The sequence below is a fragment of the Canis lupus genome, chromosome X (genome assembly GCF_048164855.1).
Source record: "Canis lupus baileyi chromosome X, mCanLup2.hap1, whole genome shotgun sequence".
Lineage (NCBI taxonomy): Eukaryota > Metazoa > Chordata > Mammalia > Carnivora > Canidae > Canis > Canis lupus.
This window is the reverse complement of record NC_132876.1, coordinates 98,143,024-98,170,857: the sequence shown is the minus strand read 5'-3', so window position 1 is coordinate 98,170,857 and position 27,834 is coordinate 98,143,024. Positions and strand designations below refer to the sequence as shown.

Genomic DNA, 27,834 nt, shown 5'->3' with positions numbered 1-27,834 from the left:
AAAAGTGTTAAGAGTTCTTTGTTTTGGAAAATCTTGGAGTTTAGAAAATAATCTAGAATAACTGAGACCTATAGGCAAGGAAAAAAAGGGCAGAATTGTTATATCTTCCAGGAGATTTCTTTCCTGTGTACTCAAAGACTCTTGAAGGACGCACTGATGGAGAGGGGTACCCCGAAACATGAACAACACAGTGAATTCCTCAACTATCTAGAAGAAAAATTCTGAGCCAAATTTTATTTGATTTAGAAAAAAATGAAGGTTCATAACATTTCTTATGCTTTTGGAGATGAGAAAGAATTCATTGGGTCTTTATATGTAACTTTATAGAGGATTATTCCAGGATATTTTCATGTCGACAGAAAATAATTAGACTCAATCCTCAAAGCCAAATAAGTTCATTTTTTAACAGTAGATTTTAAGCATGTGATAGCATGATTAGACAGTAATAATATTTGGAGGGGGCAAGGAATTGCTTTTCTAAAGAGAAAACTCTAAGTAACATCTGCATAGTTCCTGATGATGGTAAAAAAAATCGCATTCCAGCTTTAGAGAATTTGCAGGTCAGTTCTATATTCTATTCCTTGAAAGAATTATAGGACACCTAGTCCTAACATCAAAATAGAAATAAAACTGAGGGACGAAAAGAAGCAAAACAGGGCTTTAGGATTAGGATTATACCTTGAAAAACAAAACCAGAAAACAATAAGGTATTGAAAAATACCAGGCAGTATCATGATCACATACAAAGAGTTGCCACATAATTAGAGGTTATTTGAAATAAGCAGGTGTGTACTGGGAGACCAAAAAGACAAAATGATAAAAGAATACCCCCCCAACATCCCTCTGCTTCCAGCCTGACAAAACGCTTTAAATCACAACCACTGAATTATCTGAAGACTCTTCCAAAGAAGGGAATTAATATACATTTCTTTTTTAAAGAAACAGATATGACATATTTTATATGACTTAAATATTGGATAAAAAGTTTAATACAAAAGTTTAAAGCAGATACCATGCAATTTGGAAGCTGGCCAAGTAAAAGGTTATTTCTAAGCAATTTAAAACAAATTAACGTTTACTTTGAAACCTAAGCTTTAAGGGTCAAAGAAAGAAGAGAAATAAGCTAGAACATGCCTTCTGGTTGTGAGAACCATATTTAAAGAGACAAAGGCTTGAGGGAACATCTGTGATTATAAGCTTTCTGCTTTTTATTGAAACAGTGATTTTCTATTCAGTAAACAGGAGTTAAAGAAAATAAGTGAGTGGGGACACCTGGGTGGCTCAGCGGTTGAGCATCTGCCTTTGGCTCAGGGCATGATCCCGGGATTCCGGGATCAGGTCCCGGGATCGGGTCCCGCATCAGGCTCCCTGCATAGAGCCTGCTTCTCCTTCTGCCCATGTCTCTGCCTCTCTTTTTTTCTGTGTCTCTCATGAATAGATAAATAAAATCTAGGGAAAAAAAGGAAAATAAGTGAGTGAAACTTCCATATCAGCCAAGTCTGCATAAGATTCATCATGTCATATGATAGGTTCTTTTGAGAAAACAATTAGTACTAGAACCAGGATCACCAAGGGTATCTAATTACAGGCCCAGAGACAGCTGACATTTGACACACTGAGAGCAATAGTCTCCAAATTTTTCTGACTGAACACACCTACAATTTTAAAAAATTATGGCCCATACATACCAATCCATACTTATTCAAATTTAACACATGTATAACTTCATTAATATAGTAGGTATTTTACAAAACATCAACAAAATATTAACTCTAAAGAATGAGATAAAATAAATCTAAATAGAATTTATGGTTCTTCTTATATATTCCCATTGAGGATCTCTGTAACTGAACAGTGAAAGGAAGAGACAAAGGTTTCCACTTAACAACAACAACAACAACAACAAACATGAAACGCACATGATTTTGGTCTTTTAGACTTTACATCGGAAAATGCTAAAATTTATATAGGCACTTAATACCTTTCAATGGTGCTCTATAGTGTGTACTTCTAAAACTCATGTAGTAAAAAATAAATAAAACTCATGTAGATTTTAATAATTAATATTTAAAATATAAATTATATGTAATATAAATATATCTTTTATAGACAACACCGATTTTATAGAAAAATGTTCTAAATTCTTTCCTTTAGATATTCATTCTGGAGAAAGCCTTGATACTTGGTTCCTGGTAGGTAGATCACAATGAGAGGCACAAAGGCCATTCTCATAACAACTTCCTAAATTACAGACAGTGTTAAAAGACAAGAATTCTGAAAGATTAATTTAGTAAAAACAAATGCATATAATCAAGTGACTCACAGAGACATGCTAATTTGAATAAGGTAAGTTAATGTTCTCTAAACTGCTCAAGATGTTCCACACAAACAAATTCCATGGAGCAATGCTGAGCTAAATGATGCTAACATTCCTGCCAGACTTTTCAATGACTTTGCTATGGTGATGTACTCTATAGATCTCCATGATAGGCAAAGTTCATGTACATTCTCAGCTTATTTGACTTTTTCTTGAGAAACATCTGTTAACATCTGTTGGATCTAGTGTCTCAGGAAATGTTGAGATAGTCTAGTCTAGCCCCTAAGAACAATAGCGTATTTCCTAATGAAAACCTTAATATTTATCACTTTGTTTTTTTAGAGCATAAAGTAGACAACTAAAATTATGAGAGACAAGAGGGGCTTTCTTATTGGAGCATGTGGTGACGAAGAAGGAAGAATCTAAGAGCCTGGGCCTTGGGATAGTGCAATGAAGAGAACATGTATGACCAAGTAGCACAGACCTGTGGTGGCAGATAGCAAAGACCACACAAAGCAGTTTTAAGATGACAGGAAAAAGGCAACAACAGACAAGGGGAAAAAAAACTTGACCTTAAAAAAATTTATTTTATTATTTTAAAAGATTTTATTTATTCATGAGAGACACACAGAGAGAGGCAGAGACATAGACAGAGGGAGAAGAAAGCTCCCCACAGAGAGCCCAATGTGGGACTCGATCCCAGGACCTTGGGATCATGACCTAAGCCAAAGGCAGATACTCAACCACTGAGCCACCCAGGTGCCCCTAAAAATTTTATTTTTATTTTTATTTTTAAAAAATTTTTAAAATTTATTCGAGAGAGAGAGAGAGAGAGAGAGAGGCAGAGACATAGGCAGAGGGAGAAGCAGGCTCCATGCAGGGAGCCCGATGTGGGACCCGATCCCAGGACTCCGGGATCATGCCCTGAGCCAAAGGCAGACGCTCATCCGCTGAAGCACCCAGGCATCCCACCCCTAAAAAATTTTATATTAAATGAGCCACATTACTCATTTTCCTGTTTGACTCTATTAGCACTGATAATCTTTTGGGTGCTTATATTTTTCCTTGAACTCCATGATTGCATTTAGATCTTTATAATTCAAAATATTAAAACTGATGAGCTAACACTATTGATGCTAATGGGCCTCTCCAGAATACAGCAGGGGAATTAAATTGTTGTCAAAGTGATTGCTTTTTCTTTCTCTAATTATAAAAAATATACAGAAGCAAAAAGAAACAGATATTCTTTCCTTCACTTTATTGATAACTGAAAGAAATTTAAACAGAAAATATTGTGTATTACAGCTATTTACATATATGTGCTATTCAAATGGTAGTAACTAGTCACATGTGCTATTTGAAATGTGGCAAGTAAAGAAATTATTTTTAAAGTTTAACAAAAAAATAAAGTTTAACTAATTTTGTCATTTTCTTTTTAATGATGGAAATGGTATTTTGGTTGTGGTTATACAACTGTATGTATTGAAAAAACTCCTAACTATACACTAAAATAGGTGAATCTGACCACAAAGAAGTGGTTTTCAATAAAACTTGCTTAAAAATAAAACAAAACCAGAGCACTTGGGTGATTTAGTTGGTTAAGTGTCCAACTCTTGATTTTGGCTTTGGTCATGATCCCAGATTGTGGGATCGAGCCCCTCACGGGGCTCCACACTCAGGGTGGGATCTTCTGAAGATTCTATCCTTCTCCCTTCTCCTCACCCCACCCGCGTTCCCACCCCTGCTTATGTGCTCTCTAAATAAATAAATAAAAATAAATAGATAAATAAAACCTTAAAAAATAAAACAAAACCAAGAGAATTTTACCAAAATCCAGAAATTATCATAATGCAAAACTTGTGTCCAATTTTTAAACTACAAAGCCAAAAGTTTTTAAAATTTATATGGAAAAATAAAAACCCTCAGGTTTACTTAAATAGCATGTCAAGGATGAAACAGCATTCTACTCTCTGTAATTTAAAGAACGAGTGAAAAGTCCTGAGTCAATGTTGTGGCATATGCCACAGAAGAGTGTCTTTCCAGAGTCACTTTTTGGGACAGAAGATGGACAAGAATTATGCATCAATATTCTTCATCTTTGCTTTCAGCCCTTGAAAGAGATGCCACTTCTTTCTGATCACCATGGTATCTGCTGTGATATCTGCTGTCATTCTGATTCCCTGCCTCTGGCTGCTGTCAAGATTTCTTCCTGGTCTTGTTTTCAGAATTTCATTATGATGTATCTTGGCAAGGATCTCTTTCAGTATATTCTGTTTGGGATTCTCTCAGTTTCTAGAATCTGCAGGTTTGTGTCTCTGGCCAAACTCGGGGAGTTCTCAGCCATTATTTCTTCTAGGACTCCATTAAACCCAACCCTACTCCACCTTTCAGAACGGTGATGGCACAGTGTTGGGTCTTCTGTCCTACAGGTCCCTGAGGCTCTGTTCACCCCTCCTCTATTTTCTCTACTTCAGGTTAGCTGGCATTTTTATTCTACCTTCCAATTCACGGTTCCTTCTTCTCTCTTCCCTCCACTTGGCTGTTGAGTCCAGCCGCTGAGCCCTTTATTTTGGTTATTGCTTTTTTTTTCAGTTCAGAAATTTCCATTTGGGTCTGCTTTAAATCTGATACTGCTGAGGCTATTTTTTCCCCCATTTGTTTAAGTGTTCATGATCATTCACCGAAGCATTCTTAGGATGGCTGCTTTAAAGTCCTTGTCAGATAACTACCATCTCTGTTGGCTCTGGGTTGGCATCTAGTGATTGTTTTGTATTGACTCAGTTGGAGATCCTCCTGCTTTTTGTATGATGTGGTTTTCTTTTTAACTGAAACCTGGACATTTCTGTCTTGTGCTATGAGACACTGAATCTTACTTAAATCTTCCACTGAAGCTGTTCCTTCATCCCAGCAGGGATGGAGGGGGCTGGGGCAGGCACTTTCTTTTTCCCAAGAGGTGGAGGTGGAAGTCCACACTCATCATGCAGCCTTCACTGGCACCACAAAACGGGAGAACTCATTACTACCTGGTGGGGTTGAGAGCTCTGGCTCCAACAAGCTCTTGATGGTGGGGATGCGGGTGCTCCAGTTCTTTCCGAGTGTTTGGCTGGAGTGCAACAGGTACTGTCTCAAAAGTTTGTCTTACTCAGCTACCTGTTTCCTGATGCTTCGGTGAGAGAACCAGCTTTTAATTTTCTTTTGGCTGTGCCCTTTGACATTTCTGAATTTCGGGCTTCTTCAGCTCGAAATCTGGGATAAATGAGGCAAAAAGAAAACCCAGGGAGCTCACCACCATGTCACTCCATGGATCCCGAAATCGGGAGCTAGTCTTCCTTCTCTCCACCTTTGAAATGAATGCTGGAGTCTTCCTAGGCCAGCAGGCAGAGGACCATGGAAATCTATGGTGTTCCAGGTGGAGATGTCGTAGGAGCGCCACTGCTTCATATAGAAAGCACTGCCTACCATGCTGACCATGTCCCAGAAGTGCTGCTCCATGTACCTTTGCAGCAGCGACATTTTACCAACATTCATGTTCCTCAGAAGCGTGATCTTCCCATTGCGCTTCCTCATCTTCCCGCAAGAAGGCCCCCTCCTCCTCACAGGAGTGCCTGTCTGGCCAGTGCATCGTGGGCGCCACTGGAGCAGCCAGCCCCTACCCTCAGATCACTTGGACCTGGGGCTTGTGAGAACCCAGACTCCTGGGAACCCCAACCTTACAAGGACCCACCAGGACCCTCCCATTCAGACACCCGGAAGGAAGGAAGAGAAAGCACCTGCAGTTTAATAAATTTAAATTTAAATAGCCACATGCAGCTAGTGGCTACTATATTGAACAGTGCAGATTTAGAGAATTATAGAAAACACATCTAGTTAATTAAGAAGTTATTCCTTGAGAATAGACAAGGGAATATAAACACAATTTCCCTCTTAATTTACATTGTTTTCAGTGACCTTTGTTGGTGTGATTGTAAAGTAACATAAGTGATGTCTACTACCACACCTTAACACTGGGGTTATTCTCTCACATTCACACTTCCATGCTATCTCTGTGAAACCTAAAATAGGAAAATGATCACATCATTTTTATCTAATTAAAAGTCCTTAAGTCTGAAGAAGAAGAATATGCATCTCTTGAAGCTAGAAGTGGTCATGACACATTTTGGATCAATGCCTCTTTTATGTGGGGAGGACAGGAAAGCTTTTGTTTTCCTTGTAAAATTAAGCTTACACATGGCACATGCATTTACTCTCCCCATTTCCTGCTTTTCCATTTTAAAATACAGACATAGTGCTTTGAGTTGGTGTAGCCCTCTTGAGGCCACAGGAAGGAATGGAAGCCACCTGTTAAAGATGCCTGGGGCTAACTCAAGAAGGAGTTGGGACACATGATTTTGAGGCTGATGGACCTACCCTGGAACATAGAATTCTTGAGGTCTTGCTATGTGAGAAAACCTCCTATATAGCTAAGCTATTGTAATGAGGATTTTGTCATATACAGCCAAACTCAATCCTATAAGTATTAATTGAGGGAAAATCCTTTAATTTTTAAAATTCTTATAAAGTTATGACTGTTTTTTTGACATAGTAAATTTAATTTCCAGAAGCCTTTCATTCATCACTCACCAAAAACAAACAGAAGACATGTTGAAAAAAAAAAAAAAAGAAGACATGTTGCACTTAAAAGTTAAAATAAAATATGCACATGCCTCTATAACATGGTTAAACTTTAAATGCTAAGCAAAACTAGTCATCCATCCGGAGAAAAGGGAACCCTCTTACACTGTTGGTGGGAATGTGAACTGGTGCAGCCACTCTGGAAAACTGTGTGGAGGTTCCTCAAAGAGTTAAAAATAGACCTGCCCTACGACCCAGCAATTGCACTTTTGGGGATTTACCCCAAAGATACAGATGCAATGAAATTCAGGGACACCTGCACCCCGATGTTTATAGCAGCAATGGCCACAATAGCCAAACTGTGGAAGGAGCCTCGGTGTCCAACGAAAGATGAGTGGATAAAGAAGATGTGGTTTATGTATACAATGGAATATTACTCAGCCATTAGAAACGACAAATACCCACCATTTGCTTCAACGTGGATGGAACTGGAGGGTATTATGCTGAGTGAAGTAAGTCAATCGGAGAAGGACAAACATTATATGTTCTCATTCATTTGGGGAATATAAATAATAGTGAAAGGGAATATAAGGGAAGGGAGAAGAAATGTGTGGGAAATATCAGAAAGGGAGACAGAACGTAAAGACTGCTAACTCTGGGAAATGAACTAGGGGTGGTAGAAGGGGAGGAGGGCGGGGGGTGGGAGTGAATGGGTGACGGGCACTGGGGGTTATTCTGTATGTTGGTAAATTGAACACCAATAAAAAACAAAAAACAAAAAAAAACTAGTCATCCATGAATATAAAATAAACAATGATTTATAAAACACCTAGTATGTCTTTAGTTGCTATAGCAAAAAGAATACTATGCCTGCCTTTAAGGAAATTTAAATTCCTCTCAAGGGTTAGAATGTAAAAAGGCAAAAGGCTAAATGACAATAAATGTTTTAAAAGATAAGTTTAAGATAGCAGAGACAGCTTTACAAGAAAATATATGGTTAATGGACAAAAGAATTTTGTAGTGAATCACTGATTTAAAAAGACAAATATAGATTGATGTTATCAAAACAAACTTCACAGAGCAGGCAGGGATAGATTTCAAAAGCTTCAATGCTCTGACAAACCAGTCAACTCTATATTTCTAATCATTATCATCAACTTGAAGGAGTGTGAAGGAACCCTAAGTCATTGGTGTGGTCACTTCATAATTGGATTTGGGTAGAATTCACACCTGCGAATGGTTGCACCATTGTCATCTAAAAAGTTCCCAGCACTAAAAGTAAAATACATCCTCATTTTGATTTAGGGAATACTTTTACTGTAAAATCTCATTATGTATAGCTTCTTGCCTGCTTACATTCTTTGCATCTGCTATTATCTGCTTCCAAGAACTGTCTTCTTGTAGTGCCTAACACCTATTATATAACTTAAAAAAAATAAAATCGAACTTGGGGAAGTATAGTAAAGTGGTGGTTTGATTTTTATGTCAAATTTCTCAAGGGGCAGTTATGGTTCTATCTGCGGCAGCTTTTTTATGATTTTCATATAATGTGACATGACAGAAAAGCTTAGCCTCAACGGAGTTGCTATAGATTATTTTCCCTCTCACCATGATCTTGTTCTTTCAGGTTTAGGGGTGGGGAAAGCATGAAGGAGTTAAGTGTAAATTATTCTCTTCTCTCCACTTTCTTAAACAGAGATTTATCTATATACTTCTGCCCCAAACTTTGCCAATGGCTTTACTTTTTCTTATTACTAGTTGGAAGGTTTAAAAATAATCCAAGAGCTGAACATAGATTAAATCATTTGGCGGGGCCAAGGGTGAAGTCTATCATTACAAAGTTGATTCTGTTTGGAAGGAGAATATATCAGGTAAATAAAAGCATTTCTATTCTTGGCATAAATCACACAGAAGATATCCTTTCCCTGAATAAATTATAAGAAATATATACGATGCTACTTATGTACACAGAATGCAAAACATAAAGATAAGGGAATCTGGAAAGATTTGTGAATTACTAAAATTATACTCACAGCTACTTTTATAAATCTAATAAAGAATTGACTCACATAACTCTAGAAACCCTGGTATTATTTTTAGTGAATTCATAAAAGATCACAAGACTATAGTCAATCCTACTGCTTCTATTTTTAAAACAATGCAGCTATGATAACCTTGAAAATTTACTGATCAATGGACTTGGATTATGAAAATTAAAAATATTAGAACATATTATGCAAAAATAAATTTTCATCCCCAGGTTATTGAATAAAAATTAACAAGAGATGTGGAAAGAAAAGTGTAGCTTAATTTCTTTTCTATGAGAGAGTCAGGCACATATTAAAAAGAAAGAAATAAATGATTCACTCATCCATTCATTCTAGTATATATGATTAAAACTACCATAGCATTTTTTTTCTTGTGGCAATTACTTCTCTTTGCCTTTTATGCTTTCCTCACAGAATATATACTCTAATATTGAAGTTTATATAGTTTCATTATTTTCTATTTTAATTTTTTATTTAAATTCCAGTTAGTTAAGATACAATGTAATATTAGGTTCAGGTATGTAATACAGTAATTCAACACTGTCATGAGTCACCCTGAGCTTATCACAAGTGGACTCCATAATTTCCATCATTTATTTCATCCAACCCCCTAACCGCCTTCTCTCTGATAACCATCAGCTTATTCACTATAGGTAAGAGTCTGTTTCCTGGTTTGCCTCTCTCTCTTTTCCGTTTGCTTGTTTTGTTTCTTAAATTCCACATATGAGTGAAGTCATATGGTATTTGTCTTTCTCTAACTGGTTTCACTTAGCATAATACACTCTAGCTCCATCCATGTCATTGCAAATGACAAGATTACATTCTTTTATGGCTGAATAATATTCCATCATGTGTGTACATATACATGTGTACATATATAAGTATATATACATTTCCGTTATCCATTCATTAGTCAGTGGTCACTTGGACTGCTTCCATAGTTTGGCTATTGTAGATAATGCTGCTATAAACACTGGGGTGCATGTACCCCATTTAATTAGTATTTTTGTATTCTTTGGGTAAGTACTTAGTGGTCCAATTGCTAGATTGTAAGGTAGTTCTATTTTTACCTTTTTGAGGAGCTTCCATTCTGTTTTCCAGAGTGGCTGCACCAGTTTGTATTCCCACCAATAGCACAAGAGGATTCTCCTTTCTCCACATTCTCACCAACACCTATTGTGTCTTGTGTTGTTGATTTTAGCCATTCTGACAGGTGTGAGGTGGTATCTTATTATAATTTTGATTTGCATTTCTCTGATGATGAGTGAGGGTGTGTACCTTTTCATATGTCGGCCATCTGAATGTCTTCTTTGGAGGAATGTCAGTTCATGTCTTCTGCCCATTTTTTAATGTAATTATTTGTTTTTGGGGTGTTGAGTTGTATAAGTTCTTTATAGATTTTGGATACTAACTCTTTATCCAATATATCATTTGCAAATATTTTCTCCCATTGTGTAGGTTGCCTTTTAGTTTTGTTGATTGTTTCCTTCTTTATGCAGAAACTGATTATTTTGATGAGGCCCCAATAGTTTATTTTTGCTTTTGTTTCCCTTGTCTCAGGGGACATATCTAAAAAGTAGTTGCTATGGCTGATGTCAAAAAAGTTACTGCCTGGTTCTCTTGTCAGATTTTTATGTTTTGCCAGTCTTACACTTAGGCCCCATTGAGGATGATACTAGCTGTGGGTTTTTCAGAGATGGGCTTTATGATGTTGAGGTACGTTTCATCTAAACCAACTTTGTTGGGAGTTTTTATCATGAATGGATGTTGTAGTTTGTCAAATGCTTTTTCTGCATCTTGAAAGGATCATATGGTTCCTATCCTTTTTTTAAAAAAATATTAATGTGATGTATCATGTTGCTTGATTTGTGAATATTGAACCACCCTTGCAATCCAGAAATAAATCCCACTTGGTTGTTGTGATTTTTTTAATGTATAACTGGATTTGATTTGCTAGTATTTTGTTGAGGATTTTTGCATTTAAGTTCATCAGAAATATTGGTCTGTGGTTCTCTTTTTTGGTGGTATCTTTATTTGGTTTGAGTATCAGGGTAATGTTAGCCTCAAAAAATGAATTGGGAAGTTTTCCTTTCTCTTCTATTTTTTTGGAATAGTTTGAGAAAAATAGGTATTATATCTTCTTTAAATGTTTGGTAGAAGTCACCTGTGAAGCGATCTGGTCCTGAACTTTTGTTTGTTGGGAGTTTTTGGGTTACTGAATAAATTTCTTTGCTTGTTATCAGTCTGTTCAAGTTTTCTATTTCTTTCTGCTTCAGTTTTGGTAATTTATATGTTTCTAGAATTTATCCATTTCTTCCAGTTTGTCCAACTTGCTGACATGTAGCTTCTCATAATTTTCTCCTATAATTGTTTGTATTTCTGTGGTATTGGTTGTTATTTCTCCTCTTTCATTTGTGATTTCATTTGGGACCTTTCTCTCTTCTTTCTGATAAGTCTGCTAGAGGTTTATGAGTTTTATTAATTTTTTCAAAGACCCAGCTCCTGTGTTTGGCCCCTGGCCTGAATGTAGTGAGTTTTAACTAGGTGTGCTCTGGTCTGCTTGTGAAATGAGACTTGTCACCACCTCCACCAGAAATGAGACCCTACAAAATCCTCTGATTGGGAGATGTGGTGTAGGCAGGGGTTTGTGCTGGTCTTCTGGGGGAGGGGCCTACCACATTGGGACTGAAGCTGGTGTGGCTGAGTAGAGCGGTTCCATCAGAGAGCAGGGGGGTGGGACTTAGGGTAAGCAAATTTGGCAGCCAGTGTCATCACTGTGCTACTTTCAGCAGGTGACTCTGTGTTTATGCTGAGGGGATGAGGAAGAAAATGGCACTGGATAGCTCATTTGTTCCAGGAGAGGCATCTCCCAAGAATGCTTCCTCTCAGAGACATGCTTCAAGAAGAGTGAATAGTCTCCCCACTGTGTGCCCCAGGATCTCTTTGGATCCTGTTTCATACTGTATGCATCCTTGCTGTTTGCCTGACTTCTCTCCAGGAGCAGCACAGTGTCCTCCAACTTCTACCCCAGCCAAGCCCTCTGACCTCTAAAACTCAAGGCTTTAAGTCCCACTGGTTGCAAGAATTCATAGAATTTAGCCTCTCTCACTTTCCAAGCCAGTGGCTATGGGGAAACATTCTCCTTGTGCATTCCCCTGTGTGTTCTTCTCTCCCTCTCCCTTCTCCGTGCCCACTGCTCCCTCCCCTCCACAGCGGCCTAGATTCCTTTCTAGCCTAAACCTTTCTGTACTTCCTGCCTTCTTTGATGTGGCTTCTTCCTCTTTAGTTGTGGAGTTTGTTTTGTCAGTCTTCAGGTTGATTTCTGGGGTATTTAGGATGATTCGATAGTTATCTAGTGGTGTTCATAGGATGAAGCAAGCCTAGGGTCCTCGTACTTCACCACCACCTTCCTCTCTCTGCCTATTCTTTTTATTTTTAATCCCCAGGAGCAGAAAACACTAATGTCTTTTACCAGCAAGTGTTCAATAAATAGCAGATGAATACATAGTCTTACATCAAAAGCTCTTTAAAGACAGTCACTATATCTCTAATGGATCTGCATGACAATGTAACTCAGGTCTGAAAGCAAGCATTTGGGGGACAAAAAATTTGTAGTATTTATTTTCACTGAAAACTACTAAAAATATCTACCTCATATGTATGTTAGTAATATATATATAAACATACATATATTTATCACTTTAATGTAAGTAATCATATACAGAAAAGTGTGGATAAGTACAGAAACACTTAATAGTAGTTAGTTATATGTGAACACTGTTTTATCTCAATCTCAATTATTTGCTGACACACACAGGAAATCAAATTTAAATCCAAGCTGTTACCCCACTATCTTTCCAATATCATTTCCTAATAGTCCTCTACCCGTCTTTAGCATGCTTTGCAACATGGGTTTTCAAAGACAATTTGTTGAACTGAGGAATGAATGGGCAAAGAACCATGCACCTAACATGAACATTACCTACCATTACCCTAACATTAAGTGCATTAGTAAGAGGAACTTACATTATTGCACACTGCAACTTCAATTATAGTCTTCAAGGCCCCAAAATTATGGTGAAATGAAAAGCCCCCAAGGCAGGTAATAACATTCAGAGTATAATAACATTATATAGCTTTCAAAAAAGATTAAAAGATATCAAATTACTTATATTGCTTTCTTATAAAACAGAGAAGATCGCATATTTTAGGTATTTTTATGAAAATAATAAAAGCCATTTCACATAAAGGCTTTATTTAGACCCAAGCAAGAAAATTTTGAAATAGAATTCACTATTTAAAAACAATGACAAACATTAACTTCCTTATCAGAATCCCACTGGTATTTTACTGGAAACACAGTATACTGGCTTTTATCAGAATTCGTGTAAATATCATGGTTCAGTTCTACTTGATAAGGTTTTGACAGAAAATTTTACAGTGAACTGAACTGAAATGTATTAAGATATGCATTTCCATTAATAGATTTTGAAATATGTAGTTTGGTAAAACTTATGTTTATCTTTAAGCCAAAAAGTGTATGGCATCACTTTCTATAAAAAGGTTATTATGACACTTCAAAAATAGGATTTCTTTTGTGTTTGCAACTCTGTGACCTTTGTCTTTAAGGGGAATTTATTTTATCATGACCAGAGAGTATAATTTAAGTCATATTGTTGACATTGACTTATCTTTACATCCTTCAGTGAAGATAATAGTGAATTTGGCTCTCATTAGATAGGGAAAGAAAATTGTATGCATGTGGAGCAGTGATTCACACAGTTATGAGCTTTCTACAAGAGACACGAACATTAGTCAGAAGATAATTGCAGTACAAAATTTGCAAATATCCTCAGCCAAACATATTACAACATTATTCTTTGTAGAATACAACACACCTTCTATATATGGAAAGACCACACCCTCTGGAGTGGTGTTTCTTATATAAGGTTGTACAGAAGTGCAAAGATGAGATGACGAGGACTGGATGGTTGTTTGTTAAAAGAAAAAAAAAACCCAGAAAATTAATCTCCTCACTCTAAGATGACTGTCCTACAACTTGTGAAATCCGTTAGATACCCATTAAAATAAACTGTGTGTAGCTGGTCTGGATTTTGGTGGAGAACTGAGGAGATGCTTAAGAAAAGGGGGTCACAGAAAATAAAAAAAGAACTAAGAAACATTATATGCAAGAGGTCTGGATTTACATTAGGACAATTACATTCACTAATAACCTTAGACCAATTACCTGTATTGTCTGTAACTTTTCTCATTTGTTGAGTAAGGGAAACTATTTACAATATCCACTTTGCTGCTATGCTCATGACAACAGAGTAAAACCAAGAAACGTTTTGTTTGGTTTTGTTTTTAGTTTAACCAATGCTTCCCCCCCCCCCCCCACAGCACTGTTTCACCAATCCTTCTAGGTCCATCTAGACGAGTTCTTTTGTTGTAAGATTGTGGCTGAATTTTTTCAATGAAAGTTATAGTCAGACTGATTCTGGAGCCATTCAATTCCTCTCTGTGCAGATAGAACCAGAGTTCAAAAAATAATCATGGAACTTTTATTAAAGACTTTGACCTTAACAATAAAAAATTAAACACATCCAAGTAATTATTTCCCATTTAAATATAGACTGTATCTACTAAAACTGATAATTCAATTTTTGGATAATGAAATCTCCCAGGTAGAAGTGTAGTGTGTAGTTAAAAATGAATCTTGAACAATGCTATTATCATCTTGTCCAGATTGGCCAATTTTTCTCAAACTCAACCTGGAGAGTTCTTATTAGAGGATAAGACTCTTTGGCCAATTCAATTCAACACAGTGCCTGTGGTTTAGATTTAGTGGTGAATTACTCAACACTTGGCCAAAGTGACTTGAAAAAAGTCTATAATTTATTTAACACGGGCAACCAGATACCAGTAGTATAAAAAATAATGATATCATATGGCCACCTAAATCTTGTCTGTTGATAGCAACACAATTAGTTCTTTACTGCCACAAAGCTCTCCTCAAATTTGCCATCCGCCTCTCTTGTTTCCCCTACTTTTCTCTCCCTCCCACCCTCCATCCCTTCTTCCATTTCTCTTCCCCTCCCTCTTTTTTCCCTAATTTTCCTTCTTTCCTTCCTTCCTTCCTTCCTTCCTTCCTTCCTTCCTTCCTTCCTTCCTTCCTTCCCTCCTCCCTTCCCTCCTCCCTTCCCCACTTCCTTTGTCTTTCCATCCTGCCTTTCTCAAATGGTCATATTTTCAGTGAGAAACTCTAGACATATTTCCCCCTTAATTTGATAGATTATGTCAGTAAAACTGTGAATAATTGTCAAAACAATTTTGTTTCAATTTTACTTAAATGTGATGAAATAAAAAGAGCACTTTTAAAAATCAGATTTTTTTGATACAAAACTATAAATTATAAATCACCCTCTGCTATTAATGCACAATGTTAGGAAATCAACTTGGAGCTTCATGTATGTTTTCCTTTTAAAGGTTTAACTTGCATATTTCACAATTCTTTGCCTCTACAATATAATGGTATATATTTTGCTCTCCAAAGTTAAGCAGACAAGTTGCTTAATTTTTTTAAATGGCCACATTTTATAAACTTTTAAAAATTTATAGTTGTCATTTAAAATTCTTTTTCGCTTAATATAATTCATTTAGCAAAAATTGCATTTTTTTAGTAAAAATTATTTTTATTTCAAATTAGTGGCATCCCAGTTTTCTAAACTAAGAACATAAAAGAAGTTATGTAAAAGGAGAACAGAAGCTTAATATCACATGTATGATTTTGAATTCAAGGTCTAGAACTATGAAGAGCTAACTTATTCAAATATCTGGTCCTTATTGCCTTTCTAGGAATAATATTTCAATCACTGCATGTCTTAGGTTTGATCTGAACCTCCTAAGTTCAAAACTAAGTTCTCCTAGATTCGTGAAGTGTTGTTACAACCTCTTATCTAAATTATGATGCTTTGTAGCCACAATTAAAATCCCAAATTTCAGTCTCTGTTAAAAATAAAGCTATCGTTATCACACTTCATTCACATTATCCATCAAACAATCAACATTTCTTGAGAACCAGTTACTGTTTGTGAGAGATGAAAGTTTAAGGTCCTGAGGTTATAAATCGTCTTTATTTCAGGTCTCCACATAGCGAAGTTGAAATAGATAAACATATTGCTTAGATCAAGATAATAGCCTCGAACAAATCCCCTTTATTTGTGCACTCCTCCATCCTGTTCTACATATTCTTGCCTGAGTTCAGGGGACATCTATTGCTTATTGGCTGCTCAATATCTTTTCCCCTTTCTATTTTCAACAGACCCCAATTTCTTTGGAGGGGAACAACCTTCTCTGTGACACACAGACTCACTGTGAGGGCTTTTGGAAGGAGACGGTTTTAAAGCAAAGTTCTCTGCTCTCCTCTATCTAAGAGATAGGTCTGTGACCCAGGCAAGGTCAACTGGATTCCCTCTTCCAGGACTTTGTGTTCTGAACAGTTATAGCATGCAGAAAAACAGGATCGCAAAGACAGTCTTGAGTAGTTACCATGAACTACATGCCAAGATATGTTCAGGTACCTTTTTTCCCCAAGCTTTTTCCCACTGCCTTCATGCCAGTTCCAGTACATTCACTTTCTGCTTGATTTAATCAGAGGATTTTTCTGTTGCTTACATCCAGAAAACCTTATTAATATTCAACTAAACTACAGATGATGGTTTTACCTCTTTGTTTAAAATAGCTTCAAACATTGCCACTGCCTGCAGGCCATAATCGAAACCTTTTGTTCTAGCAAGGGAAGATCCCCAATTCCTAGCCCATCCTTCTCTACTCCATCGATTTCTTCCTCGCTCCTTAATTTAAGCCATAAGAATCACAATTTATATAACACACTACATTGTTTTCCACAGTAACGAAAGGTGTAACTTGGTTCTTCTGCTAGAATCACCTTTCTGTTTTATCTACTGGATTATTTCCACCTTGTTTTCTAATAGTTGGCTTAAGTTTTAGCTGCTTCAAGAAATTTTTCTTGACCTCTGTTCTCTTCCCTGGCTTAGTCAGTTGCCATCTTCCTGAAGTAAGTCCACATAGCATCCCCCAACCATGCCCAGGGAGGTGGAAACTATGGTGGGGAGCCTGAAATCAGACTTCATGAGTTCAAATTCCGCTGCTCTTTACTACTTGGCCTTGTGCAGGTTATTTAACCTCACTGTGCTTTACTATCAATCTCATTGTTGTAAGCATGGAGTAATACACAGGAAGTACTTAAAAGTGACTAGTATATAATTAGTGTTAGATATGTGTTAGGTATTATCCTGAAATTTATTTCTATCATAGTGCTATTATCACTTTTTTTCCTCACCTGCTTTAATCTGTGTATTGCTATCTTGTCCAACTGTGAACTTCCCAGGCACTTAGTAGTGGCTCAATAAAAATTTGTTAAATGAATTAATAGGCACTGATAGTGTTTTGAAGTTTATAAAGTCCTTTTAGAACATTACCTCATTTCTCACACCTCAAATCTTAAAGTTGGGATTGTTTTATTTAGAACTTTACATAGAAAAAATGTTTATTCCCTGATATTGTAATAAATACTTCCCCAAACTTATCTCTTTTTCTTGTCCCATACCCACACACCCACACCCACACCCACACATACACACTTTTTAAATGTTTATTTAGGATCATTTTACTTACCATTTACAGACTGAAAGCTATAAAAGACAAGACCTGACAACGCCTTTATAAATATTTTTTTTAATAGGAGGGGAAGAGGGACGCCTGGGTGGCTCAGTGGTTGAGCATCTGCCTTTGGCTCAGGGTGTGATCCCGGGGTCCTGGGATCAAGTTCCTCATCAGGTTCCCCACAGAGGAGCCTCCATCTCCCTCTGCCTATGTCTCTGCCTCTCTGTCTCTGTCTCTTATGAATGAATAAATAAAATCTTTAAAAAAAATTGGTAGGGGAAGAAGCAGGAATAGCACTTTACTGTTCACCAAGAGAAGGGTGATTTATAAATATATATATATAAAATATTGTATATATCTATATACAGATATATATGATATCACTATCTCATATATATAACATTAAAATTGTATATATATTTATCTAAATATGATGTACATAAAAATATATAAGAAACATTTTATATATAACATTTAAAATTCCTGGCTTTCTGTGACCCTAGGCATGGCACTTGAACTTCTCCTTTAAATTAATTTTGTTTTTTTAAAAATATTTTATTTATTTATTCATGAGAGACACTGAGAGAGAGAGGCAGAGACAAAGGCAGAGGGAAAAGCAGGCTCCACGCAGTGAGCCTGATTTGGCACTCGATCCCAGGACCCCGGAACCACGCCCGGACCCAAAGTCAGACGCTCAACCACTGACATCCCCTCTGAATTAATTTTGGATCTATCTTTAAAGACTATCATTTTGAAGAGGCATCAAATTAGTAGTCATTTCTGAAAAAGACAAACATATTTCTGAAGACTGCTGAGGCGGTAGATTCTAAAGCAGATTCTAAGGGCTAGGATCACAAACCCTTCACAAGGGAGTGTGGACTTCTTCTCCCACTCTACTACCCAATGACTTGTACAGGAGGCCATAATGCCAATGGCAGAACCGGGTGTAGATGTGGAAACAAGCTCTTATTTTCCAAATGCTGTGAGAGCAGATGATTTATAATCTAATATTAATTACTAACATCAGTTGATGTACTAACTCCAAAGCCCTTGCCTCAAACATTGTAACATATTGCTTCCCCTGGTTAGTAATAGTCTTAGTAGTATTCGTATCTAATACTATCTATTCATATCTAGTTAGACATGATACTATGAAAGAACATAATCTCATACTTCTGCATGTATCAGCACACTGAAATTATAAATGCTTAGCACAATGTCTGGTGCAGACAATATATATAAAACCATATATATATCACCAAATGGTAGCCACATTTACATTAATACTAGCAAGCAATATATGTAGTAAGTAAAAATACTTAGGCTTAGGAACCAAATAGACTTGGATTTGAATCTTTGCTCTGCTACCTACTAGAAGTATGACATCTCAATGGTTTGTGCTAAAGAATGTGGCTACTAATACTTGTTTTAAAGGAGCAGTGAAACAAATTACACATATGTATATATTAGTTAATGTCATTATATATATGCATGTCCATCACTATGTGGTGAATATGAATGTGAATCTGTGTGTCCTGTGCCCAGAAAAGGAAACTGAGATCCAGAGAAGGATTTGACCACAATCATGTCATTTGCAAATGACAAAGAATGCTTAATTCAGGTCTCCTGTGTCTGAAATCAAGGTACTTTAAATTCAGATTGCTTACTATCCACTTACTTTTATTCCTACTGAATTGCTAAAGTTAATTTTAAAAAGAAATCTGTCTGCTTGACTCCTGCTTTTTTCGAAAAGTAGTTCTGTAACAACTAAATACCTTCAATGCAATTTATTACTTCTGTAGAAAAGATGTGAAAGTCATTTACCAGTGAAATAACTACAGCACATAAACATTTCAAAACTATTTTTCTTATTCATTCAGAAATATAAAAGACACACAGTGTATTTATTCCAGCTAGGTCAACCAGATTTATATCAATGTATTCTTTGCTTCTAACTGATGTCATGATTTTGCATAATGGATTCCAAGAGGCTGATAAATGCAATCTTTGTAGTAAAAACATGTTTGACTGTAGCATTACATAAATATGAATATTAAGATCTAAGGTGTTTAAAAATATATTATGTTTGGTACTTTTGTTTTCTAAAAAATTTATAGTTGACTTTCAATGATATTTATCATCATAGGAGGAAAATTGGCACAGGCTACTCAAAAGAGTGAATTACCAATTCCCAGATTATTATATTTGATTCTGTAATATATTATGACTACAGGCTGCCAAAACAAATAGTTTAAATGTAAACAGCTCAGTTGAACTACATATTTGATATAAAAGTTTTTTAAAATAGTAGTTATTTAGTGAATTTAAAAAAGCCAACCATAATTGTAAGGTTTATATTGTTTTCCTTGTAACATTCGTTTTAATTTATGGGTTTTAGATAATTGTATTAATTTTTTTTTAATCATACTTAAGCTACATGGGGTAGAGATATTGTGTTGCTGACAGAGAAAAGCTGCCTAAAAACTGGTGGGAATATGGTCTAGGGAGAGTGAACTGACATGTGGACAATCTTCACTTTAACGAAACATTTCAACCAGCTTTTATCTTTTTTCCCATACCTTCTGCTTGATGATCATCTCGTTAATGTCTTCAAGATCACCCACCATCACCCTCTGTGATTTTATAACTCGATCAAGCAGAGACAGCCAGTCGGTAAGTTCTGTCCAAGCTCGGTTGAAATCTGCCAGAGCAGGTACCTCCAACAGCAATGAAGATGGCATTTCTAGTTTGGAGATGGCAGTTTCCTTGGTAACCGCGGGTTGTGTCACCAGAGTAACAGTCTGACTGGGAGCTATTTTTTTTTCCGCAAAAAAGAAAAAAAAAGAAAAATTAGAAACACAAGCAAAGAATCCAATTTCAGTAACAATGGAATAAACTTAATTATAACAATTGGAGCCAGAGTATTATTTATGACATTATAAATTTTTCCCAAAAATGGGAATATTTTATGTAGTACTACATGGTAGGATAATTCAAGGACTCAAACTTTTCATTAGTACACATTTAACAATCTTTCAAAATGAATTTGTTTATTCTAATAGCTGGACAATTAATTTAATTTAAACAGTCCTGTCAAATAACTCTTGCATCGACTGGAATTGATAAAGAAAAAGTATTCAGACCTTACCAAGTGAGAAAGTTTTACTTCTTTTTTCTCATTTAAGGAAAAAAAAGCAAAAGTCAAGTTTGTATAGATCTTATTTCTTTGAATAGGAAGTAAATTACTTTGGAGGTAGACTCTTGGGAAATCAGAGCCAATGAAATGTTTTTGTCTTTGCTCTATACTTTATATTGGGAACAGTTTATCATATTTTTTTCCTTTTATTTCAGGCTGGTCATAAAGTGGCAGTGGAGAAAACCTAAGCTACATAATTTTTGGAAAATCAGATCTAATAAAGTTTTTCTACTTGGATATGAAACACTGTTTCAAGGTTATTAAGAAATATTAAATAAATATTAATAGTGTGGAACACTATAGCATAAGATGGCACATGGTTAATATCAAAAATTCCAGAGTGAAAACACCTAGTGGAGAATCTTTGTCTCAGGAGCTCTGTGACCTTGGTTAAATTACTTAATCTCTCTAAGCTTCAGGTTTTCTCCTCAGTAAAGAAGGGACAATAACAGAGAAAATGTTACAGGGGCAGTTGTGTAGATTCCATGACTAATATATGAAATGTACATAGAACAGTGCCAGAAAATAACAACCATCTTAGCAGTTTCTGATACTGCAGGTAATAATGTTAGGTATTACTATTTTTATAAATACCCAATAAATAAGAAACACAGTGATGAACAAATAAAATGAGAAGTTGGAGATGAGGAGCAGAAATACGTGAAATATTTGGGAAAAACTCAAAGTTCTTTGCATGGCCCTGTATATACTAAAGGGGGCTGAGCTTGTTGGTGTGAATTGATACTAAGTACCAACAAAGAGCTGGGTAATAGAAGGTGAGTGAAGCGGGGAACAGAATGCCTCATCTGGTTTAAAGTTCATGGTCTTTGAAGCCTACTACATCCAGGAGACAAGTAGCAAATAAATAGGGGACTACATTCTTTTTTTTTTAAATTTATTTTTTTATTGGTGTTCAATTTACTAACATACAGAATAACCCCCAGTGCCCGTCACCCATTCACTCCCACCCCCCGCCCTCCTCCCCTTCTACCACCCCTAGTTCGTTTCCCAGAGTTAGCAGTCTTTACGTTCTGTCTCCCTTTCTGATATTTCCCACACATTTCTTCTCCCTTCCCTTATATTCCCTTTCACTATTATTTATATGGGGACTACATTCTTTAGAAGAGAAGCTATGAGAGAAAGCTCTAAAGGACAACATCTCAATGGGAGACCTGAGAGCCAGGGACAGGGAGAGAAAGATTCTAGGAACATAAAAGAAAAGTGGGCCATGTGGGCATTCCATTCTGAGGTGGCTATAAATTACTTTTCATGGTTGTATTGCTTTCTGCACTTTTAAGGTTGTTTTTTTATGCAAGAAGATGGTGAGAGAAATAGAAGGATGCCTCCTATATCTTAAGCTTCTCAGGGACAAGTGTTATATCTGCGCATGGAAGAAATAATCTTGAACAAGGTAGAGAGAAAGTAAAAAAGTAGGGTGTCAGAATTAAAACTAATGCCAAGGAGTAATGACTGAAAAACAATGATACTGAGGAGAAAAAGAAGAAACTGTTCTTTGAATCTCTCTCACTACTCTGAGGCTCCTTCTAGAAAGAATGACATATAATCAGCTGCAGAAATAGCATCTTGTGATCCAACACTTCTAGTAGGAAGCATGGGGGCCCATGCTTTAAGATCTAAAAATCTTAAAAGGGATTCCAGGAGAGGAGCCGAATCCCTGAAGAGGATGCATGGGTGAGGATAAAAAAAAGAGCTAAATTAAAACATCACTGGGAGAGCTAACTGCTGAATGCCTGGCTGGCTAGAAAATATGGACAAATTATTCTTAAAATAGACACACAACAGATACTGAGGTAACATACAGCACTTTGGGATGATTTCAAAGTTCTGGGAAGCGTCAGACAATGTTTTGTTTTTCTTTTTTCTTTTCTTTTCAAACTTGACTTATTGAAAATTTGACCCTCAAAAGAGAGCAGGAAGACTTTTTTTCTAGATTTACTTCTGACTAACAAAGAAGTGCTTAATGAAGTGGAAACAGTCATGTCATCTTTAATTTCAAGACAGTGAAAGATGAGAATACAGAGAATTATCAGATTTCAACTGTTTTGAAAAATGAAGTCTACTGAAAAGAAAGGCTGGTGCCAGAGACTGAACAACAGAGAATGATTCAAGATGACTAAGAAGTACAGACGAATGACACTGGAATGATAATACCACAGAGTTCTCCAATGAGGGAAAAGAAAGAAGTGACACCAAGTACAAAGTTGGAAGAGACAGATTTACAGGGAGATGGAAAGGTCAGCAACATAGCCATGAGTATACCAGTCATTGGCAGGGGGTCCCATTTATGGACCAGTCAGGCCCTTCATTGCTGGTCTCTTCTCCTCCAGCACTCAACATCTGAAAACACCTCTACAGTGATGAGAAAGGGATGGGAAACTGGGTACCCTGTGCTCACTGCTCCAGCTCCTGTACCTTGCACAGGTAGTGGAATACAGTAGGTGCTCAATTGATGTCCTCTCAATAAATGAATGAATCTAAAAAACAAATCTGTGCACACTGAGCCTTCCAGTAGATTTTGAGGCCTTCTAACACAGGATATTCCTAAAAGACAACAACAACCTCGAAGGTGGGTTTCTTGAAGATTAGAACACATAATATTTCTAGGATCTCACTGTTCAGGTCATTTTAACTATTCTCAGAACAAGAAACTAATGGAGGAAGAGCCACTGCTTGGGGAAGGAAGACCAAATATTAAAGAGAGAAAAAAGAACCAACCAATTTTTTTGTTCCCCACTTTTCAGTTGAGGGGATAAATAGGAAAGACCACAGGATGAAGAAGAAGAGTGTAAAACAGACTGTCTCAGATCAGACTGTTGGATTTCGATCTTCATTCTGCCATTTCTTAGCTGTGGAACCCTAGGCAGGTTACTTAAGCTCTCTGAATCTCAATTTATTCCTCTACAAAATGGCAATTAGAATAGTACTTCTCTCACAGACAGCTGGTGTTAACATTTCCTAGATATACAACCTTGAATGAGGTTATAGGCATTTTGAGGTAAGGGATTTTATTCTGCTCGAGAAACTGAGCTTTTGTGAGCCTCAGAGTATTCACCTACCTAATGGGGAAAACAGTACTAATCTCATGAAATTGTTCTAAGTATTTTATGAATTGATACATGTACATCTTCTAGCATTCTCCTGCCAGTAGGTATACTGTATGTATGTGAGTTTTCTTTTCTTTTTCCTTTTGCTGCTCAAACAATGTTTACTGGCTATTGACTTAATGAATTAGCGTGCCATTCTAGGCTCTTTGAACTAGAATTCATACTCCAGCCTCTCCTCCCTCTACTCTGCCCATGCACCGCGTCCCCACCCCCGCAAACATCTCAGTCTCTATTCCATATATTCTCCAATCAGCACTGGCCATTTCCTACTTTTGTGCCCTTCTTTTTTAATTTTTTACTTAAATTCAATTTGCCAACATATAGTGTAACACCCAGTGCTCATCCCATCAAGTGCCTTCCTCATTGCCTGTCACACAGTCACCCCATCCTCCCACCCACCGCCCCTTCTGCAACCCTTTGTTTCCCAGAGTTAGGAGTCTCTCATGGTTTGTGCCCTTCTAAGCAAACTCTTCTCTCCTTTTTTCAGACAAATATTCCACTTCCTTTTTCAAATCACAACTCTAGATTTCTGTGATTTATGGAGAACCAGGGTAAATGTATAACTAAAAAGTCTTCATGAGGCATAGAATTACATTATTCTTTGAAGTCTTAAACACTTTCCAGTCCTTATCATTTTACTACTTAAATCTAATGATTACTAAGAAGGACAAAATCTTATCCCATTATTAGGTGTTTATTTGTTTGCTTGTCTAGTGGCTAGAGATCAGCAATTGATAGTAACTGAGAGCTGGATTCTAAACTCAGAAACTTTGGGTCTCCAAAAGTAGAGAAATAAGTGCTATCACATAAAGTAGAAAGAGTCTAATTTCCATCTAGTTCACATTTTATCAAGGCCAATTCTATCTAGAACACTATTTAAAATAGTTCATTTTTCCTAAAAAAAAAAAAATTGTCTCTAGATCCATGCAGGTATTTTTCTTATTTTTTTTTTAATTAAGCAACATGTTTCGAAGGAGAAATTTTGAGGTCCTGAGAATATTTCATTTTATTATGTATACCATATTGATTCATACTGTATTTTCAGATGCCTTTACTTTTATCTAAAAAGAAAAAATGAGATTCCTTCTTTTCCACTGTCATGCTACTAGAAAAATGAGCAAATCACTTTATTAGGTAAAATGTGGGCTGATCAGATCTGTAAGGGGGTACTTTCCCAGACTGAGCAACAAAATCTTGACTCTAGAGGTCAGGGAGGGATATTTAGTCCCCCCAGAGTTTTCCAATAACTCCATAATTTAAAAGATGGGAAGAGAATTTGTTGAGAATTCTCTTAATTCATAATCATGATCAGGTAAGGAGTTAGGATACATAAACAACTACACAGAATCTTACACCTGAACTTGTGCGATGAGTTTCTAGGTTCTCCCTAAGGAGCATGGGGGAATGGCTTCCCCTCCAGCCAGCAGGTACTCCTTCCTCCATGCCCTGTTTAATACACTACGGTCTGATATGCTTGCCTGGATGTCAGCCCCTTGCCTCGAGTCATTGTCCAGGGTCACAAGGAGTTGACCCTGGTAATGGCTGCTTCAGATCTCAGCTTCCCAAACCACTATGGAGACCAGGGTTACTCGTCTCAAGTATGCTGGGTGAAGCATCTCTTCCAGGATGGGGTCACAACAGAAGAGAGTTCTTATGATGTCACACAAGCGACTGTCCTTCCAGCAAGAGATTCTATTGTATTTCTTGCTTAACTAGTTCATGTTAGAACCACATATATTACAGTGTATATCATTAAGCCAAAGGAATATACACATCATATACCTGTATAGAGAGATGTACACAGGACACACAGAGCCTGTACTGTCTGACTACTGGTGACTATAGCATAATGCATTTCCCATGCATTTGTTAGAAAATTAAACATCTCTACTGAAAACTGTGTTTTCTTTCCAAAGCCAAGCAGACAGAAACTCAAGCTCAAAATAGCTGAAAGGAATTGAGTTTGGCACACTGGAATAGTAGCATGAATAACAGTAGGTGTAATATACTATTGCAAACCACAGTTATTCTCTGAGTATTTTGTTAATTAAAAGGTGTTGGCTTTAGGAGGCAACTCTCATTTTTTCAAAAGTGTTTGAAGAATATTTCTCTAGTCTACAAATTTAATTGGTTTCAGGGGTATATGATTAGTCAGACTAACAGCTTTACTTAGAGCTTTAAAGGAGCTACTAAATCTTTTTAAAAACACACACACAATGTGTTTGGCATACTTCCTTTGAAGTGTTCACATGTGGTTTTTCTGTAATTCACAGGTCTCCTTTGGTTGATAAAAAAAGCAAGAAGCACATATTCTATGCCCTGCTTTGTTGTGTGAATGTGGGTAACATTTTGGTTTTCTTTACTTTTGTAAGTGAAAAGTCAGTCAACTGACTAAATGATAAAGTATTGGACTCACACTAGCAAAAATACTTAAAAGTATCATTCTGTATAGGTGAGCAGACTGCCTTAAAGTTCATTATCAATTATAGGAAAGATTTTTCAGCTACTTGCATATTTCCAATAGATGAAATAACTATTCTCCATATAAACAGCATTGGGGAATACTTTCCTTTTTGAATAGTTGAGGGAAAGCACGTGGCTTACTGAAATATGTAAGAGTTAGAGGGTACATGTTAACAAAGTTAAAAATCATGCATGGACTCAAAACTCTATTGTGCATGGGCAAGGAACAACCTCACTTCTTGGCTCTAACTATTTGTCGTTTGCAGGTCCAGGTGGAAAACTAGAAATAAATGTTACAAATCCATAATCATTTACTTTTGTCTATATCCTTTCTTACTCTAGAGAGGAAATAAAATATGTGACTCAACTATCATCAATTATTTACATTTTAGCACAATAAGGGCTTGTGCTATCCATGTCAAGGCCTAGAGAATCAGAACTCAAGGATTCATGTTACCCACTTGTATTTCTGGATTTTAGGGAAAAAACTGTTAGATGTGGGAGCCCTAGACTTTTGAAACTCAGTGACACTACTTTATCATTTTTTACCAGATTCTTTCCCGCTATTAAGAATATAATCCAAGTAGAAATATTGCTGCTACTGGGAAGGAAGAGAGATTACTACCAACACTATAATCACTATCACTTACTCAGGGTTTCTTATGTGTCAGGCAAGGTTATCTATAAGCCCCGTTTTACTTAATTTTACCAAACAATATTCAGTGCAGGTATTCTCATTTTGCGGAAAGGTAATACTTGCTCAAGATCTCACATTAACAAGTGACAATGTGAAGACAATGTGATTAACCACTACACATATTTCTAAAAATGATCTGGTCATCAGATACTTTTTCTAAATGTCCCATTCAGTATCAAAAATTATTAACTACTCAAATGCTTTTGACTCCAAGAGCTATAGTTCACAATATATAGTACCCACAAAATACATCTAATATCCATTCCAGCTGGGGAGAAATCACCTTGAGCGAGCCATAAAAACATGGATTATAGCAATGAAGTGCATCCAGCTTCCTCCCACAAGTTCAATATTATTCTTGAGGAATAACTCAAACCTGACTTCACCCAAATGTATTCTTCTTTCACTAATTTGAGAACAGTAATAACCCTAGCCTCTTCTTTTTTTCAGTTTGCATCTTCTAAGTGCTTTTCTATAAGTCACATTATATAAATTCTTTCCATATGCATTCAGTAAAAAGCCAGGTTCTCAACCTTAGCACTACTGACATTTTGGTACAGACGTTTCTTTGTTGTGTGGTGCTGTCCTGTGCACTGTAGGATGTTTATCAGTATCCTTGGTCAGAGCAGCTTCTCAGTTGTGACAACCCATCATGTTTCTGGACATTACTGAATGACCTCTGAGGGGAG

The 27,834-nt window shown here is 36.6% G+C and overlaps 1 protein-coding gene across 15 annotated transcripts in view; it reads right to left on the bottom strand.

Annotated features, from left to right (window-relative positions):
• Positions 1-27,834, bottom strand: part of DMD (dystrophin) — a 2,167,959-nt gene that overhangs the window by 603,817 nt on the left and 1,536,308 nt on the right. For 14 of the 15 annotated variants that reach the window (XM_072818058.1, XM_072818060.1, XM_072818056.1 and 11 more), the window contains one exon: positions 20,244-20,476. In XM_072818058.1, coding sequence (XP_072674159.1) covers positions 20,244-20,476 — 233 coding nt within the window. Of the gene's footprint in view, positions 1-20,243; positions 20,477-25,463; positions 25,612-27,834 lie in introns of those variants that run through there. The other variant, XM_072818071.1, reaches the window with a different exon arrangement.